The 19,125-nt window shown below is 38.3% G+C and overlaps 1 protein-coding gene across 5 annotated transcripts in view; it reads right to left on the reverse strand.

Annotated features, from left to right (window-relative positions):
* Nucleotides 1–19,125, reverse strand: part of Phtf2 (putative homeodomain transcription factor 2) — a 125,744-nt gene that overhangs the window by 42,611 nt on the left and 64,008 nt on the right. For 3 of the 5 annotated variants that reach the window (XM_046464156.2, XM_046464153.2, XM_046464154.2), the window contains exons 4-7: nt 17,866–17,935; nt 17,159–17,317; nt 13,841–14,003; nt 12,473–12,637 (exon numbers count right to left, since the gene is read on the reverse strand). In XM_046464156.2, coding sequence (XP_046320112.1) covers nt 12,473–12,637; nt 13,841–14,003; nt 17,159–17,317; nt 17,866–17,935 — 557 coding nt within the window. Of the gene's footprint in view, nt 1–12,472; nt 12,638–13,840; nt 14,004–17,158; nt 17,318–17,865; nt 17,936–19,125 lie in introns of those variants that run through there. The other 2 variants (XM_046464155.2, XM_058585492.1) reach the window with 2 other exon arrangements.

Genomic DNA, 19,125 nt, shown 5'->3' on the forward strand with positions numbered 1-19,125 from the left:
AAAAATATGAGCATAAAACTCAAGGAAAGACTGAGGATCTGCTTCAGACTGCAGGAGAGTAGAGGCACATGACCACTAAGTAAGGTATATAATTTCAGATTACAGTCTTTTGTTATAATAAACATTAATAAAGAAAATCAGCAGAATTTTAACCAGTTATTTGGATGAAAGACACAGGGGAATTCTTTGTGTTGTTCTTGCAATGCTTCTCTAAGTTTGAACCTCTTTCAAAATAAAACTGTATTTTTTAAAAAAGTACAAAATAATTTGTCCCCTGATTAGAGCATTCTATGGATTTGAACATAGAAGAAATGCTGAAAGAAAAGAGAAATGGTACAAGAGGTAAACTCCAATTATTGCAGATAAAGAATAAAAAACTGTAGCTGCTCCAAGCCAGGTTTAATTTTAACACTGACTACTGACTCATAGTTCCATTAATAAATGAAAGTTAAAAAGTGTCAAAGAATAATACTAATATTTCAAAAGTAACACAGGTTACCAAGGCTCAGATGTTTAAATAATCCTCTTGTCCCCTTGTTTGAGGGAGCAAAAATACTAGGGAAGAGAAAAAAAAATTTATTTTTTTCCAAAACTCTACTTACAGCATATTTTTAAAGAGAATCTACTTCTATTTAAGTCAACTTTAAAACATAAAAAAATAAACTAAAGCAAAACAGTCTTTTGATTTTAAAATAAACATATACATCTAAATTACCATTCCTCACCAAAAACTGAAAGCAAAGTAGGAAGAAACTGGTATTGATTAAAGTATTGCACTATAGAAAGAAATGATACTTTTTAGTATTATACACACACACACACACAAATGTAACCTTCTGATATTTACATTTAATGCATATAAATACAATAATTTAGTAAAACCAGAGCTAACAGTATTTTCTTAGACCAGAAACCCAAACATCGAGTCACAGGAATCTGGGAAGTGACATCAGTATCGTGAGAACAGGAGATATAGCTCTATACTGGTTTTACTTATTCCATGATAGATGCAGTTCTTCTCTGGCAACTGCAGGGGCCTAGCAAAGAAAGAATCCCTTGTCAATGGCTGTTTTTGTTCGTGATGTTCTGGAAGGCAAAGTGTGAAAGGGAATAGAGTACAATAAATAGTAGCAGTGGTGGTGGGGCATGAGCAGGGGGGCACCACAGAGCTCAAAAGGTGATGGCTCTCCTTGTCCTGAGGGCAAACTCTCAGGAGTTACTCAGGTATCCACTCCAGGTAAAAGGTGGTGTGAACTCAGTGTGTCATGCACATGTGCTAGCAAGCTTTTCCTGAATGAAAAAAAGGAAGCCATCACTGTCACCTGCAAAGCAGGCAGTGTGACCCAAAAGTTAGGGGACGACAAGTGCTTCTAAATAGAAGGATTTTGGCATAAAGGCTGGCACATACAGAAAGAATGCAAAACCTCAGAGTAATTAAAAAGACATCTGGTTCAAGAACTCTTGGTTCTGCTGTTTTAAGTGTTTCTACATTGTTATGCAGAACAAATTATGAAGTAAGTGAAAAGTGTTTTAGAAATTGCGAACATGGCAGCAAATTTTACTAATTTTTACTGTTTAACCCATAACCTCCCTCCTGAATTTTGAAAAAAAAAAAAACAAAAAAAAAACGCTTGGCATAAAAATAATGAGAAAACAGTTTATACTTAATCAGAAGACAGCTCAGCCTTCATGTGGACCTTCCATAATTCCGGCACAAATCAAGAAAACCAGGCATTTAATACCACCAGAAAATGTGCAATCTCTGGTAGGCTTTCTAAAATATTGAAAATTGATTATAGATTTACATTTGCCATTTTGAAAATATCTAACATTCTGGAGACATAAAGAAATAACTGAACTTGGTCATTTTCTGTATTCTTTCCAACTCTTATACATATATTTTTAATTCTATGATTATTAAAGGAAAAGATCTCAGATTTAATTCTATCCTAAATGTTAAAGAAGCTTATAGGGGAAACTAGGAACTTATCCTAGGACCACAGATCCATCCAGAGGGAGAAGGGCTTAGATGAAGGCTCAGTCACCCAAATCTAGTCATTCATCAGGGCAGTCGACCATCATAATGTTGCTACTCTCTTCCACCTTCACTGCTCACCTTCCAGACCACTTGGATTTAGCTTACATTTCCATTCAGAATGAATGAATGAATGAAAGATCTTACCAAATTTCCAGAAACCTCCCTTCTTGTAAGAACATTACATTATCCAACTCTTTGATTAAATTCACTTTTCAGACTCACCTAAAATATGAAGGTGTGCTGATTTTCCTTGGCAGAGACAGTTGTACCTTTTTGCTCCTAGGATGTTCTGTTTACATTTACAACATTATATTTTAGTCCATCAGCTTTAGTTTTGTATTCCTAGCATGTAACATAATGCCTGGCTCATGAAAAATTATTATTTTTTATCAATAGGAAAATAAAAAGCCAGAAATAATTTGTGAATTGGGTTTTGAATAGAAAACATTTGCTGAGAAACAGTGTGCATTTGTCACTGTCAAGACTTAAAGTTTTATAACTAGCCTACCACTTTAATTTTTGGATGATAGGACCTTTGTAGAATTTTCCTTAGAGTATTATGCTTGACATTCAAGGAAGAGAAGCTCCGTCAAAAGATGATGGGAGAGAATGACATTTTGAAATACATTAGGTATAATCACCTTAACTCATTTGTGAAAAAATAAAAGATTTTATTCTTTTCTAAAAAAATGTAAATAAATATACAATCTACACCATAAATAAACCTTAAAACTGCATGTTTTCATGTTGAAAACTTAAAAAGTTAACACAACTTTCAAAGGACTTGCTAGCTCACAAATCTCAAATTTATGAAAACTAGTGTGTTTCCATAAAACACTAGTCGGGTAATCAGACACTCATAGTGTTCTTTTCCACCATGAAAAAATAAATGTTAGAAATATTTTCTGGTATTCTGAAAAATACTCTGAAGTATATAAATAGATACAAGACTGAAGAGAATCCTTTCAGTATAAAAAGATATTAGGGGAAGTTTAACAGTTGCAGGTAACTCTTGTCCTACAACATGATATGAAATTTCTAGTCCTGCTCTCACTTTCACAAGGTTAGGAAACAAAGGGGAAAAGGAGACAGTAGAGAGGCATAACATGTAAAATCTCAGATACCAGACAACATAAGAGCCTACATATAACCATCATTGTTATCTGTACTATGCTTAGACCTTGATTAAAATAATTTAGCTTAGGACTTAAAAAATAACATTTCTCTTAAGATCTTTTTGTACCTGATACTTAACATAGCCTTATTCATATGCTGGAAAACAAGCTCCAATGAGATGGGTAAAAGCAGTTCACTTTTAAAATATTTAGATGTACAGTTGACATGATAAAAGGGAATAAATCCATTGATGACTGGTAGTCATGGTCATGGTCAGAGTATAGCCCAACAAGAGAAAAACTGAAGTCTAGATCTCATTTGAGTAGAGAAACATGGTAAATTTTCAAAAGCACCAACCTACTAGTTTTAGAGGATTCTAAATACCCACATAATATATTATCCATTGTAGAAACCAAAAAACTAAATGACTCTCTGAAAGCAAAACATATCCACTGTGTTATTTATAACTGCTTATCTGAAGGTATTGAGAAATGTTTAAAAATCTGACTTTGTAATGACTAAACACTTTCATCCTAATGTTAGAAAAGAGAGCGATTAAAAAAAAAAGACTGAAGGAGAGAGAGAGAGAGAATCCAAGCCAAGTTAAAACACTAAAACATCATCACTGGAAGAAGAATAGGTAATCGCAACACAGGGTTTCAACTTAATCAATGCCATGTAACTGTAAATTATTAAATTTTGGAAAACTGAAGGTAGGCGGACCTGAGACCCACCGACAAAACAGGCCCAGCCGCCCACGGAGGGGCAGAGCCGCCAATCGCGCCTGCAAGGTAGGCAGACCTGCGACCCACCGGCAGAAGAGGACCAGCGGCCTGCTGAGGAGCAGAGCCACCCCCCTGCCCCCCCCCCGCGCCTGCAAGGTAGGCGGAACTGCAACCACCGACAGAACAGGCTGAGCGGCCCGCGGAGGGGCAGAGCCACCAACCGTGCCTGCAAGGTAGGCGGACCTGCGACCCACCTGCAGAACAGGCCCAGCGGCCTGCGGAAGGGTAGAGCCACCCCCCGCGCCTGCAAGGTAGGCGGACCTGCAACCCACCGGCAAGTCAGGCCCAGCAACCCGCGGAGGGGCAGAGCCGCCCCACGCACCTGCAAGGTAGGCGGAACTGCGACCCACCAGCAGAACAGGCCCAGCAGCCTGCTGAGGGGAAGAGCCGCCCCCCCCGCAAGGTAGGCGGAACTGTGACCACCAACAGAACAGGCCCAGTGGCCCGCGGAGGGGCAGAGCCGCCAATCGCGCCTGCAAGGTAGGCGGACCTGCGACCCACCGGCAGAACAGGCCCAGCGGCCTGCGGAAGGGTAGAGCCGCCACCCCCCCCCCGTGCCTGCAAGATAGGCGAACCTGCGACTCACCGGCAGAACAGGCCCAGAAACCCGCAGAGGGGCAGAGCTGCCCCAGGTGCCTGCAAGGTAGGCGGACCTGCGACCCACTGCAGGTCAGGCCCAGCAACCCGCGGAGGGGCAGAGCCGCCCCACGCACCTGCAAGGTAGGCGGACCTGAGACCCACCGGCAGAACAGGACTAGCGGCCTGCTGAGGGGCAGAGCCGCCCCCCACCGCGACTGCAAGGTAGGCGGAACTGTGACCACCCACAGAACAGGCCCAGCAGCCCGTGGAGGGGCAGAGATGCCCCACGCGCCTGCAAGGTAGGTGGACCTGCGACCCACCGGCAGGTCAGGCCCAGCAACCCGCGGAGGGGCAGAGACGCCCCATGCGCCTGCAAGGTAGGCGGACCTGCGACCCACCGGCAGGTCAGGCCCAGCAACCCGCGGAGGGGCAGAGCCGCCCCACACGCCTGCAAGGTAGGCGGACCTGAGACCCACCTGCATTACAGGCCTAGCAGCCTGCTGAGGATCAGAGCCGCCCCCCCCCCCCCGCGCCTGCAAGGTAGGCGGAACTGTGACCACCGACAGAACAGGCCCAGCGGCCTGTGGAGGGGCAGAGCCGCCCCACGCGCCTGCAAGGTAGGCGGACCTGCGACCCACCGGCAGAACAGGACCAGCGGCCTGCTGAGGAGCAGACCCACCCACCCCCCCCACGCCTGCAAGGTAGGCGGAACTGTGACCACTGACAGAACAGGCCCAGCGGCCTGCGGAAGGGTAGAGCCGCCCCCCCCCGTGCCTGCAAGGTAGGCGGACCTGCGACCCACCAGCAAAACAGGCAAAGCAACCCGTGGAGGGGCAGAGCTGCCCCAGGCGCCTGCAAGGTAGGCGGACCTGCGACCCACCAGCAGAACAGGCCCAGCGGCCTGCGGAGGGGCAGAGCCGCCCCTCCCCCCCGCCGCGCCTGCAAGGTAGGTGGACCTGCGACCCACCGATAGGTCTGGCCCAGCAACCCGCGGAGGGGCAGAGCCGCCCCACGCGCCTGCAAGGTAGGCGGACCTGCGACCCACCGGCAGAACAGGACCAGCGGCCTGCGGAAGGGTAGAGCCGCCGCCCCCCCCCCCCCGTGCCTGCAAGGTAGGCGGACCTGCGACCCACCAGCAGAACAGGACCAGCAACCCGCGGAGGGGCAGAGTCACCCCCCGTGCCTGCAAGGTAGGCGGACGTGCAACACACCAGCAGGACAGGCCCAGAAACCCGCGGAGGGGCAGAGCTGCCCCAGGCGCCTGCAAGGTAGGCGGACCTGCGACCCACCACCAGAACAGGCCCAGCGGCCTGCGGAGGGGCAGAGCCGCTCCCCCCTGCGCCTGCAAGGTAGGTGGAACTGCGACCACCAACATAACAGGCCCAGCGGTCGCGGAGGGGCGGAGCTGCCAACCACGCCTGCAAAGTAGGCGGACCTGCGACCCACCGGCAGAACAGGCCCAGCGGCCTGCAGAGGGGCAGAGCCGCCGCCTGCGCCTGCAAAGTAGGCGGAACTGCAACCACCGACAGAACAGGCCCAGCGGCCCGCAGAGGGGTAGAGCCGCCGTCCGCGCCTGCAAGGTAGGCGGACCTGCTACCGACTGGCAGAACAGGCCCAGCGGCCTGCCGGCGTGGTAAGCACATTGCCCCAATTGGAGGAGGGGCAGAGCCGCCGCCCGCCCCTGCAAGGGAGACTTTGCAACTATACAAGAGCAATATAAATATATAGGGGGAAAATTCAATAACACAACAGTTTCACCAAGCAGAAAGAAACACGAACAGTATGAAGAGACAAGGAAAGAAAGGACCACAAGCAATGCAGGTCAACTCAACGTCAGAAGAGGTAATATCTGCAGCAGATGGAATGTCAGATAAAGAATTCAGGATATACATGCTTCAGATGATCTGGAGTCTCAAGGAAGACATTAGACAGCAAAATCAGACAATGAAAGATCACTTTAACAATGAATTACATAAACAAATCCAAGAAGCAAAAGATCAACTATACAGGGAAATAGAGGTTATAAAAAACAAACAGAAATCCTAGAAATGCAGGAAGCAATAAACCAACTTAAAAACTCAATTGAGAATACTACCAGCAGAGTAGAACACTTAGAAGATAGAACATCAGACAATGAAGACAAAGTATTTCAACTGGAAAAGAACATAGACAGCTCAGCAAGACTGTTAAGAAACCATGAGCAGAACATCCAAGAAATATGGGATAACGTAAAGAGACCAAACGTAAGAGTCATTGGGATACAGGAAGGTATAGAGCTCCAAACCAAAGGAATGAGCAATCTATTCAATGAAATAATAGGAGAAAACTTCCCAGACTTGAAGAATGAGACAGAATCCCAAATCCTAGAAGCCTACAGGACGCCGAATGTACAAAATCATAAGAGATCCACACCTAGACACATTATAATGAAGATGCCCAACATACAGAATAAGGAGAGAATTTTAAAAGCTACAAGAGAAAGGAAGCAGATTACATTTAAGGGTAAACCAATCAGGATAACAGCTGATCTTTCAACACAGACTCTGAAAGCTAGAAGATCCTGGAATAACATATTTCAAACACTGAAAGAAAATGGGTTCCAAACAAGAATTGTGTATCCAGCAAAATTAAGCTTCAGGATGGAAGATGAAATTAAAACCTTCCATGATAAACAAAAGTTAAAAGAATTTGCAGCTAGAAAACCCTCTCTCCAAAAAATACTCGGAAAAACATTACAGGAAGAGGAAATGGAAAATAACAATGAAAACCAACAGTGGGAGGTAGTACAGTAAAGGGGGGGAAATAATCAAAGAGGAAAACAAACCATGTTTAGTAACATAAATAAACAAATATGGCTGGAAGAACAACCCATATCTCAATAATAACCCTAAATGTTAATGGCTTAAACTCACCAATTAAGAGACACAGGCTAGTAGAATGGATCACAAAACATGACCCAACAATATGCTGCCTACAGGAGACGCATTTGATAGGAAAAGACATACATAGGCTGAAGGTGAAAGGTTGGGAAAAATCATATCACTCATATGGACTTCGGAAACAAGCAGGAGTGTCCATACTCATATCAAATAAAATAGATTTCAAGCCAAAGTTAATCAAAAGGGATAAAGAGGGACACTACATACTGCTCAAGGGAACCATACACCAACAAGACATAAACAATCATAAATATACATGTCCCAAACAATGGTGCAGCTGTATTCATCAAACAAACTCTTCTCAAGTTCAAGAGTCTAATATACCACCATACAATAATCATGGGAGACTTCAACACACCTCTCTCACCACTGGACAGATCTTCCAAACAAAAGTTGAATAAGGAAACTATAGAACTCAATAACACAATTAATAACCTAGACTTAATTGACATATATAGAATATACCACCCAACATCAAGAAGTTACACTTTTTTCTCAGCAGCACATGGATCCTTCTCAAAAATAGATCATATATTATGTCACAGGGCAACTCTTAGACAATATAAAGGAGTAGAGATAATACCATGCATCTTATCTGATCATAATGGAATGAAACTGAAAAGCAACCATAAAAGAAGGAAGGAAAAATCATGCATCACTTGGAGAATGAACAATAGGTTACTGAATGATCAATGGGTTATAGAAGACATCAAGGAGGAAATTAAAAAATTCTTAGAGATTAATGAAAACACAGACACAACATATCGGAATCTATGGGACACATTGAAAGCAGTTCTAAGAGGAAAATTCATTGCTTGGAGTTCATTCCTTAAAATAAGAAAAAACCAACAAATAAATGATCTCATACTTCATCTCAAAATCCTAGAAAAAGAAGAGCAAAACAACAGCAAAAGAAGTAGAAGGCAAGAAATAATTAAAATCAGAGCTGAAATTAATGAAATCGAAACAAAAGAAACAATTGAAAAAATTGACAAAACTAAAAGTTGGTTCTTTGAAAAAATAAACAAAATCGACAGACCCTTAGCCATGCTAATGAAGAGAAGAAGAGAGAGAACTCAAATTACTAGCATACGGGATGAAAAAGGCAATATCACAACAGACACTTCAGAAATACAGAAGATAATCAGAAATTATTTTGAATCCTTATACTCCAATAAAATATAAGATAGTGAAGGCATCGATAAATTTCTTAAGACATATGATCTGCCCAGATTGAGTCAGGAGGATATAGACAACCTAAACAGACCAATATCAATTGAGGAAATAGAAGAAACCATCAAAAGACTACCAACTAAGAAAATCCCAGGACCGGATGGGTATACAGCAGAGTTTTACAAAACCTTTAAAGAGGAACTAATACCAATACTTATCAAGCTATTTCAGGAAATAGAAAAAGAGGGAGAACTTCCAAATTCATTCTACGAGGCCAACATCACCCTGATTCCTAAACCAGACAAAGACACTTCAAAGAAAGAAAACTACAGACCAATATCTCTAATGAACCTAGATGCAAAAATCCTCAATAAAATTCTGGCGAATCGGATACAAAAACATATCAAAAAAATTGTGCACCATGACCAAGTAGGATTCATCCCTGGGATGCAAGGCTGGTTCAATATACGGAAATCAATAAATGTTATTCACCACATCAATAGACTTAAAAATAAGAACCAAATGATCATCTCGATAGATGCGGAAAAAGCATTCGACAAAGTACAGCATCCCTTTATGTTCAAAACTCTAGAAAAACTAGGGATAACAGGAACATACCTCAATATTGTAAAAGCAATCTATGCTAAGCCTCAGGCTAGCATCATTCTGAATGGAGAAAAATTGAAGGCATTCCCTCTAAAATCTGGAACAAGCCAGGGATGCCCTCTCTCAACACTTCTGTTCAACATAGTTCTCGAAACACTGGCCAGAGCAAATAGACAGACGAAAGAAATTAAAGGCATCAAAATAGGAAAAGAAGAACTTAAATTATCACTATTTGCAGTTTACATGATTCTATACCTAGCAGACCCAAAAGAGTCTACAAAGAAACTATTAGAGCTAATAAATGAATTCAGCAAAGTGGCAGGATATAAAATTAACACGCATAAATCAAAGGCATTCCTGTGTATCAGCGACAAATCCTCTGAAATGGAAATGAGGACAACCACTCCATTCACAATATCCTCAAAAAAAAAAAATAAAATACTTGGGAATCAACCTAACAAAAGAGGTGAAAGACTTATACAATGAAAACTACAGAACCCTAAAGAGAGAAATAGAAGAAGATCTTAGAAGATGGAAAAATATACCCTGTTCATGGATAGGCAGAACTAACATCATCAAAATGGCGATATTACCAAAAGTTCTCTATAGGTTTAATGCAATGCCAATCAAAATCCCAACGGCATTTCTTGTAGAAATAGAGAAAGCAATCATGAAATTCATATGGAAAAATAAAAGACCCAGAATAGCAAAAACAATGCTAAGCAGGAAGTGTGAATCAGGCGGTATAGCGATACCAGACTTCAAACTATACTACAGAGCAACAGTAACAAAAACAGCATGGTACTGGTACCAAAACAGGCGGGTGGACCAATGGTACAGAATAGAGGACACAGAAACCAATCCACAAAACTACAACTATCTTATATTTGATAAAGGGGCTAAAAGCATGCAATGGAGGAAGGATAGCATCTTCAACAAATGGTGCTGGGAAAACTGGAAATCCATATGCAACAAAATGAAACTGAATCCCTTTCTCTCGCCATGCACAAAAGTGAATTCAAAATGGATCAAGGAGCTTGATATCAAATCAGAGACGCGCCGTCTGATAGAAGAAAAAGTTGGCTACGATCTATAGTCGGTGGGGTCGGGCTCCAAATTCCTCAATAGAACACCCATAGCACAAAAGTTAATAACTAGAATCAACAAATGGGACTTACTCAAACTAAAAAGTTTTTTCTCAGCAAAAGAAACAATAAGAGAGGTAAATAGGGAGCCTACACCCTGGGAACAAATCTTTACTCCTCACACTTCAGATAGAGCCCTAATATCCAGAGTATACAAAGAACTCAAAAAATTAGACAATAAGAAAACAAACAACCCAATCAACAAATGGGCCAAGGACCTGAACAGACACTTCTCAGAGGAGGACATACAGTCAATCAACAAGTACATGAAAAAATGCTCACCATCTCTAGCAGTCAGAGAAATGCAAATCAAAACCACCCTAAGATACCATCTCACTCCAGTAAGATTGGCAGCCATTAGGAAGTCAAACAACAACAAGTGCTGGCGAGGATGTGGGGAAAAGGGTACACTTGTACCTTGCTGGTGGGACTGCAAATTGGTGCAGCCAATTTGGAAAGCAGTATGGAGATTTCTTGGAAAGCTGGGAATGGAGCCACCATTTGACCCAGCTATTCCCATTCTTGGTCTATTCCCTAAAGACCTAAAAAGAGCATGCTACAGGGACACTGCTACATCGAGGTTCATAGCAGCACAATTCACAATAGCAAGACTGTGGAACCAACCTAGATGCCCTTCAATAGACGAATGGATAAAAAAAATGTGGCAGTTATACACAATGGAGTATTACTCTGTATTAAAAAATGACAAAATCATAGAATTTGCAGGGAAATGGATGGCATTAGAACAGATTATGCTAAGTGAAGCTAGCCAATCCCTAAAAAACAAATGCCAAATGTTTTCTTTGATATAAGGAGAGTAACTAAGAACAGAGTGGGGAGGAAGAGCATGAGAAGAAGATTAACATTAAACAGGGGTGAGAGGTGGGAGGGAAAAGGAAAGAGAAGGGAAATTGCATGGAAATGGAAGGAGACCCTCATGGTTTTACAAAATTACATACAAGAGGAAGTGAGGGGAAAGGGGAAAAAAAACAAGGGGGAGAAATGAATTACAGTAGATGGGGTAGAGAGAGAAGATGGGAGGGGAGGGGATGGGGGATAGTAGAGGATAGGAAAGGCAGCAGAATACAACAGACACTAGTATAGCAATATGTAAAACAATGGATGTGTAACCAATGTGATGCTGCAATCTGTATATGGCGTAAAAATGGGAGTTCATAACCCACTTGAATCAAAGTATGAAATATGATATGTCAAGAACTATGTAATGTTTTGAACAACCAACAATAAAAATTAAAGAAAAAAAAATTTTGGAAAACTTTCCTGAAAATTACAAACAGTAAGAACTTATCCAGGATATAATTGCTTAGTTTTATAATGCATGATAAACTTTATCATAAGAGCACAATTACAAATTGATGAAACAATATTTTTAGTGAAATAGTAACAAATGACAGAAAATAGTTATTTGCATTATCCCTTTTCTTACTAAATTAGCACCTTTCATCAATCACACTCGTTATTTCAATAATAGCTTTCTAACTTTTTTATAACATGTACATATTTAAACTATGTAGGTTATTCAAATAATAATATAATTATATAATGGTAAATTATATAATGGTATATTATATAATAATATATAAGATTGAGTTAAGTTTTATATGGTTTTGAAGTTTGCTATCATTTATTTTCCTATTTGTTCAATCTTCACTGATGGTACAAACTATACTAAAAGCCCAGTGTACAAAAGTAGAATTTTATACTACAGTACACATTTTATTTGACACAACTCTTACAACTTATTAAAACCATTTTTATGGTGATAAAAACAAATTAGTTAACAGAAGTATAATATTACTTGAGAAATATAAAAGAAGCCAAAATCAAAAACTCCTAAATAAATATACTTTGCTAGTATATATTCATTCTCAGATAGATATATTTATACATAACCCAAAGTAAACTTTATGATCTTCATTTTCCCATTACTATTGTATTATAATTTATCAAAACAGAAGCCATTATGAGGCTGTCATATTTAAAGTCATTAATATTTATTATCTGAGACTGAAGTAGCAGAAAAGGGATAGTGCAGCTCTATGCCATAGAAAGCCTTGAATAAATACAAACCCTGATAAAAAGAAAGCAGCATGCCAGAGATCTCTGAAGACAGCGCCAACACTGTAAGTGGTGCTTGTACCGTGGCTCTGAACTGCTCCTTCCTGTGTGTTATCTGTAGTACTAGAACCATCTCCTTCCCTATGTACTTCCAAATGGGCTGCTTTTCTTAATTTCCTTCATCAAGGAAGAAATTAAAGAGCAGAAGGTAGCTTTAAAATTTTAACAACCACTTTCTCGATAGTACATTCAAAATTTTAGAAAACATAAACATAGAAAATTTGATAAATAATAAAATTCAAATTTACTAAATAAAATGTAATCCAAATATCATAGTGCATATTCAAGACCAATTTCTATAAATAGTAAGGTATTTTTCCTTGCTCATCCTGACAGGGCAGTGGCAAAAGGTTGTAAGGATCACACTGGACAGGTATTTACAAAAGTTATTTCTTCCCTATTTGAATGTCACTTATCTGCAGGTAAAGAAAGAAGAAAATTTAGATTGGAGAGAATTATAATCTAACTAATCAACAAAGCTATTTATCTGACATAGGCATTATCTTTAAAAAATGAGATGAGTTTAAATCTCGATACCCAAAAACTGCAAATGTCACAATCTCTAATCAACAATATTCAAAAGAAGATTCTCCAAAAGACCATTAAAACAGAAATTCCATTGTGCTTTGTGAGACTTGCTATGTTTAATTCCCCCCCCCCCACCGCCCCCAGTCCCTAGCACTTGGTATTGAACCCAGGGTAAAGAACCCAGGGGTAATTTACCAGTAAGCTACATCCCTGACCCTTTTATATTTCTTGTTTTGAGACAGGGTTTAACTAAGTTGCTTACTTTGGTCTTGAACTTGTGATTCTCTAGCCTCAGATTCCCAAATTGCTGGGATTACAGGCATGTGACAACACACTGGGCTTCTATGTATACTTAATTAAGGGCAATATCATACAGCTTCAAACATCATTTAGAGAATAGAGCCTAGCTGAAATTTCTTTTTCTTTCTTTTCTTTTTTTTTGGCTGTTATTTTTGCCAAGCCATCTTAGAAATACAAAATTTTCTAATTAGTAGGAATTTTTAGCAATTCCAGCTAACACATTCCCAATATTGTTCTTAGGTGACTGGAAATGAATTTTAAGAAAACAACAATTAAGAAAAACACAGGCATGTGGTTTCAAAATAACCTTTAAGTAAATAAAGAATATAAATTGCTTGTTAATTGATCTGAGAACTCAGTACTTTATTTGAAAGAACAATTTTATAAGACAACATTTTATTCTATGAAGGTAATGAGAATAGTTAAGAATAATCCTGGATTCAAATTACATAAATTTACCCCCCAAAAAGATCACTTTTCAATAGACAGTACCTTCTTCTTTTACCGCCTGTACTTATAGGTTTAGGTGTTCTTGTTGAAACAATCTGGCAATGCACAGTTCCCAAGAGCAGCATCAGCCATATTGGCCCAATCACTTCTGTCAGAGGTATACTATGTGGGCTAGAAGTGGAACAGAATAATACTATTGCAGCAACTACAAAAAGGGAGAGAAAATATATTTAATTATAGATCTGACAGTCACTTCTTCAAAACTTTTTAAACTGCTCTTACATTACTTCTTGCCAGATTCTTTTTCCACATTTAAATAAATTTAAAATGTTACTCTACATAGCTCTTTAGACTATTTTCTTGTTTGCCATAGCCTAATCATGGTATTTAGTAATTTACTCTTAGACTAAGATAACACTCAATATCATCTCTGAAGTACACACCTCAACACCACAAAGAAAATTAGATGCATACAAATTTATAGGCATTCCAGGTTAGATAATTGACAGAAAATAAAAAGAATCATACTAACTTTTAGTACAAATAAGGAAGTCTAATGATAATAAGTGTGTAATATGGCTATAAAAAGCATATAAACAAAGGTCTATGTATACAAAATTAATAGCATAAATTTACTTGGGCATATTTTCCAGAGCAAACAATAAACATAAATGTAACAATTACCACATGAAGGAGAAATCTTGTTTTTGCCTGCCCTGCATCCCTTAGATTTTCTGAATATAAACTCTACCTTTTGGGGGTCTCCCTCCTTTATCTGTCACTGAAACAGTCTTATTTCTCCCACCTCAGGCATGGGCAAAAAAACTAGGCTTGCCACAAATTAATAACTCTGGGCATAGGAGTAATAATAATAAAAATAAATAAATAATTTTTAAAGGCTTGTGGCCTAAGCAGGGGTGATCAGAATCTTCTTCAGGTATTAATATAGATGCTTTAAAAAGGCTATTCTCCTAGATCACAAATACTAAGGATTACGGAAATGTTGTCAGTGGCCACTTTAGCCATCACCTAGAAAGGGCCAACCTAAGAGTACAACCAGCAAGGAAAGCAGAGTCAACAGAAAACAAGTAAAGACATCATCTGAGCCTTCATATCCAGCCATGCCTGAAACCAGTGTCTATGAGTATCTAATTCTGAATAAGCAGAAAATTTTAATATTAGGACATTTTGTTCATTTTGTTAAGTGTGATCATTGTAATGTACATATTACAATGAAATGCCTATCGTATTCATGGGTAAACATGATGATGTATATAAGTCAACATTTAGTTTAACAAAATATCAGGTAACAATACCCAGAAAATGTTTGATCAGAAAAATTTAAAAGAACTGTCATGGAAAGCATTAACAAAAATATCACCATTTTAAAAACAATTAGAATTTCATACACTCTAAGAATCTACAATAAGAAAATAAAATAAGAAAAGCTTCATAAATGTTTACTTCAGAATTATAATAATAAAAGAGAGCAAACAGTTTAAATGCCAAATACTGATGTACAATGAGATGCTTTCTAGTAATTTAAAATCATACACATAGACTGACACTTTGACATTAGACTCTCTATATATATATATATTTACATTTATATAAAACTGTTTTTGCAAAGTACTCTCAACAATATAAAAATGTTATAAGGTAAACTGAAAGGCAAGATTATGAATAGGTTTTTTTTCTTTAGTTTTTTCTATATTTCCAAATTTTCTGCCATGAACAAATATCTTTAATCAGAAAAAACAGGGCTGTTGTTTACCTTATTGGTAGAGTACTTGCCTAGAATGTGGGAGGGATAGGTTCATTCCCTTACAATGCAAAACAAAACAAAAATTCTAGTAACAATCACAAAATCCTCATAGTCTACACACACACACACACACACACACACACACGCCCCTTGGGCTAGAAGAAACAACTTTTAAGTCTAATTTTTATTTTCATTTACTTACAATGTATCAAGAATCTTACATAGAATCCATTGATAAACATATAGAAATAATCATTCAGGACTGAAATAATTTTTTTAAGGTAACATTAAAGAGACAAGCTTTTCTTATTTTATTTATCAACCAAATTTCATATTATTTTATATCATCAACCAAATTAAAATAATTGCTTTGTTAATGGGATGAAATGTGAGTTGTTTCTTCGTTAGTCTCCAAATAGTCTGTAATACTATATATGTCATGTTGTATAATGATGCTATGATTGTGCACTAGAATGCTGCTGTGTTGGGAGGCAGTGTAACTGAGTTGTTAGTGTCTGGCTCTGAGTCAGAAGACTTAGAGTTGTAGGTGTACACTATTACACCTGTTGATTGTGTGGCTTTGAATTTGCAGATCTTTCAGGTCCCATATCTATAAGCTAGAAATATATTTCATTGGGTTACTGTGAGAATTAAGTAATAATCTGACAAAGTACTCAGTGCACGATATATAAAATTTCAATACAGAATGAGGCTAGTTCAGATCACCATAGTAAAAGGTACAGAAAAATGAACCATGCTTTAGGCAGGAAAAATGAACTTGCATAGGTTGTATTAAAAAAAAAAAAAAAAAGACTTCTGTGTGTGTGTGTACATATGGCGGCAGATGCATTTTAAAGATTTTTTTTTTAACTTTAGAAAATCCCCTCATAGCTAGATGCAGTGGTGTACCTCTATAATCACAGCAACTCCAGAGCTGAGGCAGGAGGACTGCAAGACCAGTTTGAGTGACTTAGCAAGAATCTGCCTCAAAATAAAAAATAAAAAAGGTTGGGGGTTGGGATATAGCTCAGTTGGAGAGTGCTTGCCTCACATGCACAAGGCTGTGGGTTCTAATGCGAAGCACCAAAAAAGTTTTTGGTAGAATGAGATGAACATCATTACCCTAGGTACACATATGATTGCACGGATAGTGCATCTCTACACTGTATACAACCAAAGAAGGGAAATGTTGCAATCCATTTGTGTACAAACTGAAATGCATTCTGCTGTGATGTACAACTAAGTAGAATAAAATAATAATAATAATAATAATAATAATAAATAGACTGTAAAGTCTGTAAATAGACTGTAAAGTTGTAAAGTGTCCCTGGGTTCAATCCCCAGTATAAAAGAAAGAAAAAGAAAATTCTTTAGCCATACACTGATTTAAATTTTTGCATAATCATATTGGAAAATACTGCCTTATTTTCTCAAACATTTTTAATACTAAACTAGCTTTCTCTTGTTAACATATTCATACTCACTTCATTCTAGGTAGTAGTTAGTATATGTTTAGAACAAAGCCTTTAGTAAATCTAAAAATATAACATCCCTGAAAGCTAAAAGCAAATTGCATTTCCATCACTTAATTATACCTTGAAGAAGATAAAGGACAAGAAGCCAGAAAAAGATGACCTTTGATGTTACTTGTAACCACCAGCGAAAGAAAAAGGGAAAAAATACAACTCGAACAATTCCTTTTCTGGTCAGAGAAGTCCAAGGACTTTCAGGCTTTGCCTTAGCAAATGCAGACCCTGAAAAAAAGGTAAAATACAATGACAGACTACATTTATTTCCCTACAGAAAAAAAATGTCACTGTTTGAAAAACCACACATGTGTAATTTTATTCTGTACTACAAGTAAGAAACATCCAATTTAGGGAGTAGTCACTTTAAAAAATATTCATCATAGTATCTTAATATGATAACTCAAATACTCTGAAAAAGATTATTAGTTGAAATAATAGAATTTTTCCCACATATTTTATAAATATAATATAGTATTCAAATGTCAATTTCAGTTAGGAATTACAAATTGCCACTTTAATTTTTATAACAAAGTGCTATGCTTTGCTAAGCAACATGAACTGCTATCTTTTATACTTATTTCAGTGATATTTAGTGGGAGGAAAAGCTACTCAAAGGTATTTATCTTCCATTCTCTCTTTTTTATGCTATTCCTGTTCTCATGTCAGCTCAAACTGCTTTTACTTCTAAAAGTGTATATATCTAACCTATTTTAAAATTGCTTCTTCAAAGTCAATGTCTCCTTATATAAAGCATTTATTTATTGAAGACTCACCTCTTACAAGATCAACATCTATGAGGTCTGGTTTCACATGTGCTGTTTTCTTTGGTTTATTTCTTAACCCCTGCAATATATAAATAGTAGTACTGAAATTTGTACATGTTAATCTCTTAGTCTAGAACAGCATAAAAGAATTAACTTCTAAGGATTTCAATTTAATATAAAATCTTTAAGTAATACACCAAACAAAAAGATATATTTTGCATTTGTTACAAGTGGAACATAATTACAGTATTGTAATAAATTTGTTTTTCTAAAAGGATATGTTTAGGGATTTGTGTAACATGCAAAGACAGTTCATTACTAATAGTAAAATTTTAATACAAAGATTATGACTACACCAAGCAAATTTGGGTGTACAGTCTAGATGGTTCAAGAGACTACACTGGCCCCAGATTGTCATCAGGAGAGGGTTCAGGATGGGGTGAGCAGTAGCCCTGAAGGCCCTCAAGATGTGATGTTGAGGTGTTGCTACAGGAAGCAGTAAATCATAGAGCTAAGAACTAGACAGAGATGTAAACTTCTCAGCAAATGCTAGCATGTTATGGGGGTATCAGCTGAGCCCCAGAGAGGATTATGTACATCTTAGGGTTGCACTATGTCCATATGCCAACGTAAGAAGAGGCAGTTTTTGTGAATTGAATTAATTTAAACTTGAAATTATTGACCACTGGCTAAAATTAAATTTCTGCTTTCAGTGTAGAGAGTGCAGGGGTGGGGTGGGGGTGGTCAAAATTAGTGGGGAAAAATGAATTATGTTATTACTTAAGACCTAATATGTTAAGAATTGTAAGCTTAGGTTAAATTCCTCAGAAGACATTCAATTAAACAACCAACTTTGCAGTAAATATTTTCTTTGGTCCTAATCCAAGTAACAATGAACAATAAAGTTAAAATCAGATTTAAGAACTGTTTACATCTAAAACCAGAGGCAGTATTTAAGGTCAGAACTTATACATCTAAACCAATAATGTACCCTGACTTCAAGATGTAATTAACCTTTGAACTTTTTCATATGCTCCGTACAGCTAAAGTTGCAAACTACCCAAAGATACAAAACAAAAAGGGGGTGGGGGGTCAGGTTTGAAGATAAAGCAATATATAGATAGTTGATCCTTACATTCTCAGATTCTATATTTGCAAATACACTTATTGTTACTCGTATCCCTAAATCCATATGTTTAGTCCTTTTGCCCTTATTTGCAGAGTGGAAAAAATTTTTAGGCTCCCAATATGCACATTCTCAGCTGAGGC

Source organism: Marmota monax, unplaced genomic scaffold (assembly GCF_021218885.2).
Source record: "Marmota monax isolate L192 unplaced genomic scaffold, Marmota_monax_Labrador192_F-V1.1 WCK01_AAM20220418_F8-fsc00065, whole genome shotgun sequence".
Taxonomy (NCBI): Eukaryota; Metazoa; Chordata; class Mammalia; order Rodentia; family Sciuridae; genus Marmota; species Marmota monax.